Source organism: Aulostomus chinensis, chromosome 14, assembly GCF_037954235.1.
Source record: "Aulostomus chinensis isolate RoL2024-O1b breed Wild chromosome 14, RoL_Achi_v1.0, whole genome shotgun sequence".
NCBI classification, from domain to species: Eukaryota; Metazoa; Chordata; class Actinopteri; order Syngnathiformes; family Aulostomidae; genus Aulostomus; species Aulostomus chinensis.
The window spans coordinates 17,363,823-17,374,638 of record NC_141333.1 but is presented as its reverse complement, the minus strand read 5'-3'; the positions used below and the strand labels follow the sequence as shown (position 1 = coordinate 17,374,638).

The following is a 10,816-nucleotide window of genomic DNA, read 5'->3' as shown; positions in this document are numbered from 1 at the left end:
ATGAGAGATGTCTTATTGGTTTTGGACTTTTGGATGCTTTCTCCACATTTTGGATATTTCCTATGCCTGATACATTCCTACTATAGATTGTTTCCTGCAATCAATGGCAAAAGTACTCAGATCTGTAATTACCTGACAGCCAGCTCTCAATTAGGTCCCCCCCCCCCCCCCCCCCCCCATGGCACTTAATCATTTTACATTTCATTTGTCCCCATAATTGAACAAGCTACTATTTTTTTTTTTCAGAGTTAAAGGAACATGGTAATTTTTTGGGCAAATACATTCATTGTCAGCTTCAAAAAAGCTTATTCATACCTGCCTCTAATGTCTGTGTGTGCATTACAGAGCTCCAGAACCCCATTAGATGGCTGCTGGTAGTTAGCTTAGCAGCAATGAAGGCTAGCAGCAGGGCAGTAAAGAAAGACTCAAAAGTAATCAAAAACCGTTCTATCCAAAAGGGATTTTGCGTCCTTTTTTTGGGGGGGGGGGGGGGGGGGGGGGGGTCACACTAGGGTCCCAGGAATGGATTCAAGCTCTCTCTTGTTGTTCCTTGCTCAAAGAATCCACGGGGGTGTGTGTGTGTGGGGGGGCAACTTAACAAACATGTAAATGGGCTGGACCCAAACACATCTCATGTATAATCAAATAGTAGGTTGACACACCTCTTTAGAAGTGAATTTTTCTTGCCTTGCAGTGAACGTCTCAATAATCTTAACCATAAGATACCATGATAACCCAAAATAGGAGCTTTTTATGTTAAATTACTATTTTCAAAACTCCATTCTGACAGACTGTAGCCTAAATTGACCAAGTGTTCTAAATCACATGGATTAGGGACCCACGGTACACAGACTCAGACACAAAGTATAGTTTTCAAGTGGAGATCGAATTTATTTACAATATATAAAAGAGTTCTGAAGCTCATCAGGGCGGCACGGTGAGCAGTGGTTAGCACTGTCGCCGCACAGCAAGAAGGTACCAGGTTTGAGCTCCACAGGATCTTTCTGTGTGGAGTCTGCATGTTCTCCCTGTTCCTTTGTGGGTTCTCTCTGGTACTCCAGCTTCCTCCCACAGCAGAAGTATCCAATACCAGTGGCAGGAGAAGAGCAAGCTTGCTTGAGGAGTTCTGGATCCACAGAGAAGCTTGAGAATTGTTCATGGAGTCTGGCAGAACTGAGTAGGGCATGGATCTGGCTCCACGGGGAAGCATGGTATGGTATGGGTACAGGGAGGAGAAATCTGGTGACCCGGACACAGAGGCGCCAGGTTAGTTAAGTCAAACAAAATAGAAAACAAGAAGTAACACTATTGTAAGTCTGAGCAGAAAACCTCATGTTTTAAACAGACAATCTAGCAAGGAGTAGCTGAAAGAGTCCGGCAACACACACACACACACACACACACACACACACACACACACACACACACACACACACACACACACACACACACACACACACACACACACACACACAAATTGAACAAACAAAATTTCAGTGGTCAAATCAAGCATTTTTTTGGCTTTGGCTTTTATTTTACAAACAGGACAAGTTTTACAGAAGCTCTCCTAGTGTGGTTAATGCAAAACAGCATTACCACATGAATGCTTGTTAAAATGTTAGTTTCTAAATTTATATCATACCTAGTGCACATGCACATGCAGTATATCTGACACGACAGTGGAAACAACTTTTTTTTCCCCAAAGTGTGTCGAGACTTCAGGAGTAACCTGAAACAATTGTATTTGCAATGGGAACGGACGAGTCTCAAGGAGAACAAATTTGTTATTTGCATTTTTAAAGTGTAGCTAAAATAGAATTAACCAAATTATCTTTTTCCATCCAATAAGCTCCATCCACTCATACAAATATGACATAAATTCACACTTGTGTTTCATGGGTGACAACAAGTGGATTCCACGCATACAAAGTTGTTCTGCCTCCAGGCCACCTGCCTCCTCCACTTACCCTGGTGTGTTTGATAATAATGGCCCCAGACATGGGTGACAGCATCTGTCCCATTTTTGCCTGGTGTATCTAAAGATTTCTTTGTGTTGACCAAAGCTTCATTACATAGCAAGCGGCAACAGATAAAACTTGAAACACTGGCTGGTATTTCAACTCATCTTTCATTTGACAACAATGAGCAAGATAATCGTCTCCAGGGAAAGGTCGGGAGCAGCAGCCAATGAGTTCACTCCCGGATAGGTTACAAGTAAGCAAAGAACTTTGGTGATATGCAAGCAGGTCACTGCATTATGCAAATAAAGACGTTTGATCCGCATCAATTAAAAAGCTTCAACTCATCTTATCTTCGTTTTGCTACCAAAGGTCCATCAAAACTCCAAACCGTATACTTTTTTCTTCCATAGGAGCCTCTACATAATCAGTATATCATCACAAAATTTTCTCTGATTTAAAAGTATCATTGCGCGCAGCCTTGACTCACGTCTATTGGGTTGACACATTGAATGTCATGCTGAGCCCAAGACCTCCCAGATGCATCAGGATCTGACTTCCCTGAGGAATATGTGGAGCTATTTTCAGATTGCTCTCTGAACAAGGCGACCTACCTCAGAACTCTTTGAGCATTTCAGGTTCACCGAGGAGTTTTCTTGACACTGACTTGTTTCACCTAGGGGAAGGGAAAAAAAAAAATCAATCTTATTCGTCCATGGTGTCTGCGGCGTGCGGGCATCATTCAAAGCTGCCAAGACACTTGAGGCTCTCAAAAAAGCAAAGGTAAGAAAGTGGTGAGATGGGTCCCTGACAGGGATCAGCAAGGTTAATAGATGTGCTTGTGAATCTTTTGGGCTTCTGCTGTAATAAAATACATACAATAATGTGCTTATCACCAAAGTTAAGAAGATGCTGGTAAAGGAACCATTTTGCTCAAAATCAGGTGAAATTTGACTCACAAAACAGAAGAAGCGGGCATCAAAAGGGAAGCTATAAGCGTTAAAGGAAGCTGGAAATGAATGAGAGAGAGCAGAGAGTCAGGCTCTTAATACTGACGCGTTGGTGCTCATCAATCACTGGGCCCCTTGTTGAGAGAGATAAGCACGTTCTGTGGCTTTGGCAGAGTAAACTGAATTCAATATGGGACTTTTGAAGATGTGGGCATGACTGTGACACAAGATGTTACCAAGAAAAAAAATTGAGGCCAAGTATAGTGAATCCCCAAAGCCCTCTCCTTAAACGTGCAAAATATATCTGGGAAATTAAGACTCCCACTGAGGATAAAACACTCCTCTGGATGATGAATAAGCTTTTACCCAGGAAACTTGGAGGGGTGAGTGTGTTGATATTTATCAAGACTAAGCATTCTCGTATAAATGGATAAATGCTTATGAATAGGGGCTTTAAAACAGCAAGTGGACTTGTTACTTTAAAAGAACAGATAAGGGAAGCATGACGTATAACTGGGAGACGGTGGGAGCTCTGAGATTAAAGATGAGATTAATAACGAAGACGAAGAGGAGGATGGTTTGTTTTTCATGGGCTGGCACTCTCGTTTGACAGTATTGGGTCTTTTACCTCAGGTGTCTTTGATTGAAACGACTTGGTATTAACATGCTAACATGCTTCTAAATAATCCCAATCTATGGCTGAAAAAATCGATTCTACTAACGTGGGGGGTCTCTGGCTGTGTACCGTTAATTGGGGACAATTAGTCAAGCTTTTACCATTAGGTTCTCATTAGTCCTCTGAGAAAGGTCAATACCAGGGGTGTTAGGCAACCTTCTAAGTCTTCCTTTCCTGGGGAATACTTGTAGAAGAACTGATCAAACATCCCAACGTGAGTGATAGCTGAAGTGATCTTTTAGTACATGCTGATTAGTCTCTTGACTGGATGAATTCCTGTCAGGCAGTGCAGTTCTACTGTATATGATATTCTCCGGATCAGAAACCTCAAAAGAGACAAAAGGAAAAGCATGAACTTTTATGACCCCTTTGTACGCGGAATGAACTCAGATATTCACGCACTGTGAATAGAGACTTACACTCTGTCCTTTGAATTACAAATACAGTGTTAAATAAAAGATACATGTGACAGAAGCCTGCAGAACAAACAGTCTTACTGCTCAGTTTCTCTGTAGGTCAGGCTGTTCTTCATATCCTCTCCTTCAGGTGTCTTTCTCTTTCATAGTTAGAAGGCTTTGTTCCATATCCTCAGATATTTACCTGAACGTCACATCCATTTGTATTTACAGGCAAGGTTGTCGCTCAGTCATCCCCCAACCTGTTATTGTTCCTGTGACAAATATAGCTATTCTCTGGCTGCATCTATATTGGTCTTATGAAAGAAAGATCGAGGAGAATTATTGCCTCAGAATATGGCTGAACTGAGCAGCTGAGGTTAAAAAAAACAACTATTGTATGAAAATGATTTTTGTTTGTGCCAAGCCATGCAGAAACAAAAATAATGAGGTCAGGAAATGTATACCTAGGTAAAAATAAAGAATAGAAGCTCTGTTTTTTTTTTTGTTTCATCCTACCCAATACCTACAATTATTCTCTTCACGTGGTGATTCATCATCATTATTAAAACGAATGAATGTGAGAATTGCTCTGCAGGTGCAAAAGATACACATGCAGATGACTACATAAGTGATCCCCTACAGGGTGAAAATGATGACGTCAAAGTCCAGGGTTAATGTTCCCAGTTCATGGAGAATCACATGGAGTGCACTGAATTGTAAACTCTGATCACGCCTGGTCAGAGTGACATCTTGGTACATTCGATTCTAGAGCAACAATAGCTAGACCGCAGCAAGTGTAGTCATTCACCAGTGCAAATGATAATAATTATGACACAGGTGGATTGCGTCACGTCAAAATCCAAATATCATTTTGAATTATATTTCCCACCTGGAATTGAGATGCAGTGAAATGCTATTTTAAACTTTCCTTAATTTCTTTTATTGCTTGTTTCCTTGTTTTTATGTGATCAACTGGGAATCAATAATCAAAGCATCTCTGATTGTCACATTAATGGTTCACCGCTGGTACAGGAATCTTAGTCAAGTTATTATGCAATAGTTTTTATTAAATTGCTTTTTTTGTGTCTTTGTTTTAGAAATGATGACTGAATTTTCATTTTTGGGTGAGCTATCCCTTTAAAACACACACACACACACACACACACACACACACACACACACACGAGATTTGATCAGTACAAAAAAAATAATGAATATTCATCACTGGAGGGGGGATGAGAAAAGCTCACTTGTTTTAAGTGCTTTTGTTCACAGGTTGTCTGTAGAGCAGCTCTGAGTTTGTTGAAGAGGAACCATGCCGTAAGAAAATAACTTACCATTAATTTAGGTTTAGAAAAAAAATTTCAAACTCTGTCTTATGTATTCCATGATAGAATTCACTGGCTATATATATATATATATATATATATATATATATATAGCCAGTGAATTCTAGCTTGGTCTTGCCCAAGTATTCCATTTAATTGAAGTGAGAGGCTTTTATTTTAATCTTTAATCAATTTCATGTCATATAATACAATCATCTGTTTAACTTCCCACTGAAACTTGAATTAAACAAGTCTTCTTTGACAGATACGGAGTCATGGTTACACAGAGAACACATTCACAGAGAGCATTTGCATTATTGTCATTATTAATATTCATAGTCATATTATTATTTTGATCCATTCATATGTGTTTCTTCAACCATCATAACAGAAACTAGAGCAGGACAGGCTGGAGTGGCCTCTGTGGTCTAAATCTAATGAGAAAAGCAGCTTCTTTGTTGAATAGCCTTGAAGGAATACGCTGCAAAATTCAAAATGATTCATTTCTGACATATTTATACATGTAATAATCCTGTTGTACTCGTGTGTGTGTGTGTGTGTGTGTGTGTGTGTGTGTGTGTGTGTGTGTTTGGAGCTTTAAATGGGAGCAGATAGAATATAGCTGCACTTTAAAATCCTGTGGTGAGCAATGGAGGTTTTGCTGCACGGACTTATTCTCTTGAGCTTCACTCAAGGGCATCTGTGACCATTAACTTAGATTAACTGTTCTTTACCTTGAAAAATAACGGAAATGAAAAGTTTCTTTGGTTATCTTTTATTTTTAAATTATTATTATTTTTTCAACTTAATGCAGCCATGATTTTTCCCACAAAAAATAGATTGCACAGATGCTGTGTGAGTTTTCAACATATATTAGGTGTAAATTTAATATAGCAATAACCACCATTGCTCACCCAGCTGCTAAAATGATGTGTAAGGTTACATTTGATTTTACTGTTTAAAAAAAACCCCACAAAAACCCCCCACAAAAACCCCCCACAAACACAGCAAACCTGCAGACGTCCTGTCCTCGCAAGGCGTGCTTCTTATTCCCTCACAACATTTTGATTTACTCCTCCATTATTGTTGTCAACCCCTCTTCACGTAACAACTGGAGTGATTTATCGGTGATGTACTCGCGCATGTCTGGTGGGGTCGACAGATTCCACATTGCTGCGAGTGTTCTGATTCATAAATCCTCACAGTGATGCAGCGAATGGTAAGTGAGGATTTTAAGATTTAACAGAGCTCGTTTCAGACAAGTGCTGCTACTAAATCTCTTTTGTGATTGTGGCTTTAATACATATTCATATCACATTACCGGGGAGTATTACAAGAATTGCCAGTAGGAGGCAAGAGGATAAAGAGACAAAAAGAGTGTTATTATGTAACAAGTACAAACATTGGTAGCAGAATGAAGGCAGGAGAAGTTGGTTTGACTGATATATATTTTTTTGTGTTGACAGGATTGAGGTGAATTATGGAAAACAACTCTAAAATCAATGATATGAAGGCCTTGTTTTGAGTCAGTCACTCATTCTCTGTCCCTGTAAGTCAGACATCCATCTGGACCAGAACAAGAACAGGTGGTGCCTCAGCAACCTTGGTCTTACGCCTCAGCAGATGAGTCAGTCCACTAAAGGATGGTGTCGCGTGGAGGAGGATCTCCTTGAGACCTGCCCGAAACTCTCGGCGAATCAAGCAGTAGAGCACAGGGTTGAGGCAACTGTTGGTGTGAGCCAAACAAACGGTTAGAGGGAAGGCGTAGGCCTGCGCGTTGTAGAAAGCCTTGCTGAAGGGCACAAGGTCAAACTTTATGAGCACCCCCCACAGTGTCAGGGCCTGATTAGGAAGCCAGCACAGGAAAAAGGACAAAACCACAATGACAATGGATTTAGTGACTTTGGAGCGGCGGCTTTGTCGACCCTGCTCGACCTCCGGGCCAGCAGTGCCTGCGATGCGTCTGTTGAGGATGAGGCGCAGTAGAAGCAGGTAACAAACTGTGATTATGATCAGAGGAATGAGGAAGCCCAGCAGGACCTTCTGCAAATGATATAAACCTAAAAGAAGCTGTGGATCCCAGTTGCCTGAGTCTGGGAAGCGCACCAAGCAAAGTTCTTCATCAGACACCTGGGCACTTGTGGAGTAGATGGCATGAGGCAAAGTGGCCAGCAGAGAGATGGTCCAGATGCCCAGGCTGGTCCACTTGGCCCTGACAGCTGCCGTCTTCCGGCTGTGCATCTTTAGTGCAGATGAGATGGAATAATAGCGTGCAACGCTCATCGCGGTGAGGAAGAAGACACTGGCGTACATGTTCATGGTGGTGACAGAACTGATGATTTTGCACATCACACGGCCGAATGGCCAGCGGAAGTCCAGAGCTGTGTCCACTGCCCAGAAAGGTAAGGTCAAAACAAACTGCAGGTCTGTAAAAGCCAGTCCCATCACAAAACAGTTGATGGATGATTGCTTCTGCCTGTAGCGTGAATGCAGCAAATACAGAGCGAGTACATTTCCTACCAGTCCAAGTGCACAGACTATGGAGTAGACACATGCTATCATCACACGTACCACCAGACTGGAAGTGTCTCCTTGATATTCCAGAATAGACTCCCTGGAGAGCAGCTGCAGCCAGCAGTGCAGCGACAGGTTGCTGCTGGAGCTTCCGCTACAGTTTCCAGTGTGGTCTGCAGGCTGCATTTGCTGCTCACAGGGCTCTGGAGCCAGAGTTTCAACTCCAGTCTCATTCAACTGCATGACTGTTCTCTCCTGATCACAAATCATCCTGCGCATCACACATGGTCAGCTGTGTGCTACAATTGAGAGTTGGTGGCATTTGGAGCATTCCTTGTTTATCAGTGTGAAGTTGTCTCCCACGGCGGTCCGGATACTCTCCCCTACCACGATTGTCCTGTTCTCCTCTTTCTACGTCTGCTCAGAGCTCTGTGAGCCGCGGACATTTATAGGTTCCAAGTGAACGCGCAAAGCTCAGCCGCGCGGGCGATGCTCCTCTTCATCAGGGGGGAAGATTGGACCAGAGCATATTCACGCTCTGATTGCCACCTTAAAGTCTCTCACGTCAGGGCTTCAGCTGATATATTTCTGACACTTCCTAGATAGAAATGTTTGTGCTCTGTCGGCTTTGAAGGAGCTTTAGAGAGGTGGAGACGATGGAATGCGTAAAAATGCAAGAGCGCAACAATGAGCCTCCCTGCTCTCTAGGATTGTGTGAGCCGTTTTTCCCCCCCGCACACAATACATGTTCAAAGTCCAAAGGACATCGTACGTATACTTAATTTGACCATAATATTTGCTTTCAACGAATTATGACTACAGGATTATAATAAACTGTCTGCTGAGATGATTAAACGGGGAAATTAGGTCAAGGGCATCATTGCCACAACGTCACGAAAATAAACCACTCATCTGGAGTACGCCACGAAATCAGGAATGCATTCAGCTCTAATCAGCTCACCTTGATTATTCTTAATAAATTAACAGAAAAAGAGGTGTTCTTCTTCTTCTTCTTAGAATAAGATAAAGACATATATGAATTTTTTCCCAGTCTGAAATATTGTATATGTGCCCAAAATTCACCAAAGAGAAGGAGAAAATATAATGGTCGCAAGATATATGTTGTTCTCATACTTTGATTTAATGAAATGACTAGTTACTTACATATAACAACATATCAAATTATGGTAACAGTTTATAACTCATTGGCTTGAATGACTCATATGAGAAGAAGTTGTTGCGGCCGTTAATCAAATTGTTGGAATGAGTTACATCGCTTTTCCACAAATTAATCAAATTGTGGGAACAATTTATATTTCGTGGCCACAAACCTGTTCCTCCCTCCCTCTTTTGCAACTCTGGGACTCGAAGAATGTCGCATAATCCTCAAAATGATTGTTTACTGAGATGTGCTTTGTTGCACACTCTGACGCACGATGTTCTGTGTGTCTAATTACAGACGTGATCGATAGTCACTCCCTGCCAGCTTGCACCAAATGTTGACACATACAAGTCCAAACCATTGGAGGTGCTGTTGTACTTTTTAGCAGTGAAAGACAGGTGGCTAAGAACACACACACACACACACACACACACACACACACACACACACACACACACACACACAGACACACACAAAATGGAAACAAAGTTGCCGGGTTAAAGTTGATGCAAGAAAATTAACTGGATTATATTATTTAATAACCATTCCTGTGAAGTTTTTGAACTAATTATACAGACATGACTGGATGAAAAAATAATCTGCTCTGTAATCCACTATGATCCATTTCCTGGCATTTTAACACCCGCTAAACCTCTCCAACGTTCCGACCCTGACAGCATGCCTGGTTTAATGTTCTAAATTCTCAAATCTGTGATGTAGAATTAGTGTGCGCAGCCCTCTCAGCACCTGACGTTTCAGAGGTTACACAACAAACCACTTTTTGACAACAAAGAGCTCCATGCTCGAGGGAAGGACACCACGTGCCATATTGCTTGTTTTGAAACATGTGTAACGCCGTCATGGTGAAAATAGACCAGCCAGCAATTTTTTTTTGTTCCACACGTTTTGTGTACCGAAGCGCTGTAACTGTATGAACTATTTACAGAGTAAGTGGTTAATTAGATAGACCCCATATCCCACAGTGCTGCCTGGGTGTTCCATCGGTGTGTCTCCCCCACCCCCCATGGTCAGCAACTGAGGTACTGACACTATGTTATGGTTGGAGGGCTCCAGCCGTGCTCATGTGAATGAGATTACAGTTTGTAACCTGCACCCTGGGGGGCTTCAAGAGTGTACATGGTGCAGAAACAACTTTTAGAGGCAAACATTTAGCAAGTAATCCACTAAATGATCCTCTATACCAAACTGCAACTAACGGCTCATTCTCCACCCTGCTGTTTTTTGTGACATCAAAGTGGAACATTAGGGAAAAACCTAGCAGGGGGAAGAGCCTAAAGCCCCTTTCACACTGCACCAAAAACGCGGGTGTTTGGGCACTCTGAAAGGGTCGACTCGGCATTTCCACCTGCGTCGTCCGACTCACCAAGCGACGCAGGTGTTTATCAGCCTGGCTCGCCTCGGCTCGGCTCGGCTGCAGTGTGAAAAAGGCAACCTGCATTGTCTCAGGTTTCACGCGTCCTTCCTGTCGCATCCTGATTTTGCCACTGTGCCGCCTGTCAGGCTGAAGCTCCGGGAAATAAATAAATAAAAATTGGGCTGGGCAGCGAGAGCTGCTCACTCATCTCTCAATGAAGTTTTGGCCTTTGCCATAACATCAGTTTTCCTGTTCATGTCCCCGAGACTCTACTTCAGTCTCCCACCACCCGGGCAACCCCAACGTGAACTGCGTAGGCGCGACCGTGTCTACAAACAACTTGTATCGCGATCTTCACATCTTTGTTATCGATCATGGCAGCGCACTGTCAAGATCGTGTCCGCGAGCTGCTCGCCATCCGCGGTGAACTGGAGATCCCGCGGCAGATTTCTGGA

The 10,816-nt window shown here is 42.4% G+C and overlaps 1 protein-coding gene and 1 long non-coding RNA gene across 2 annotated transcripts; both read right to left on the bottom strand.

The window, feature by feature from the left end:
- Positions 1-1,070: 1,070 nt before the first annotated feature.
- Positions 1,071-2,968, bottom strand: LOC147249977 (uncharacterized). Its single transcript, XR_015119177.1, has 3 exons — positions 2,918-2,968; positions 2,573-2,634; positions 1,071-1,239 (listed from the first exon to the last, which is right to left on the bottom strand). It is a non-coding gene; the product is annotated as an uncharacterized LOC147249977 (long non-coding RNA).
- A 3,326-nt stretch (positions 2,969-6,294) lies between these two features.
- rxfp3.2b (relaxin family peptide receptor 3.2b) lies at positions 6,295-8,521 on the bottom strand. The gene has a single exon (XM_086223928.1). The coding sequence runs from the start codon at positions 8,101-8,103 to the stop codon at positions 6,865-6,867; it is 1,239 nt and encodes a 412-aa protein (XP_086080054.1). The 5' UTR covers positions 8,104-8,521; the 3' UTR covers positions 6,295-6,864.
- Between the last annotated feature and the right edge of the window lie 2,295 nt (positions 8,522-10,816).

Coding starts and splice junctions, on each gene's coding strand:
- rxfp3.2b (XM_086223928.1), bottom strand. CDS start 8,103: ATGCGCAGGATGATTTGTGATCAGGAGAGAACAGTCATGCAGTTGAAT.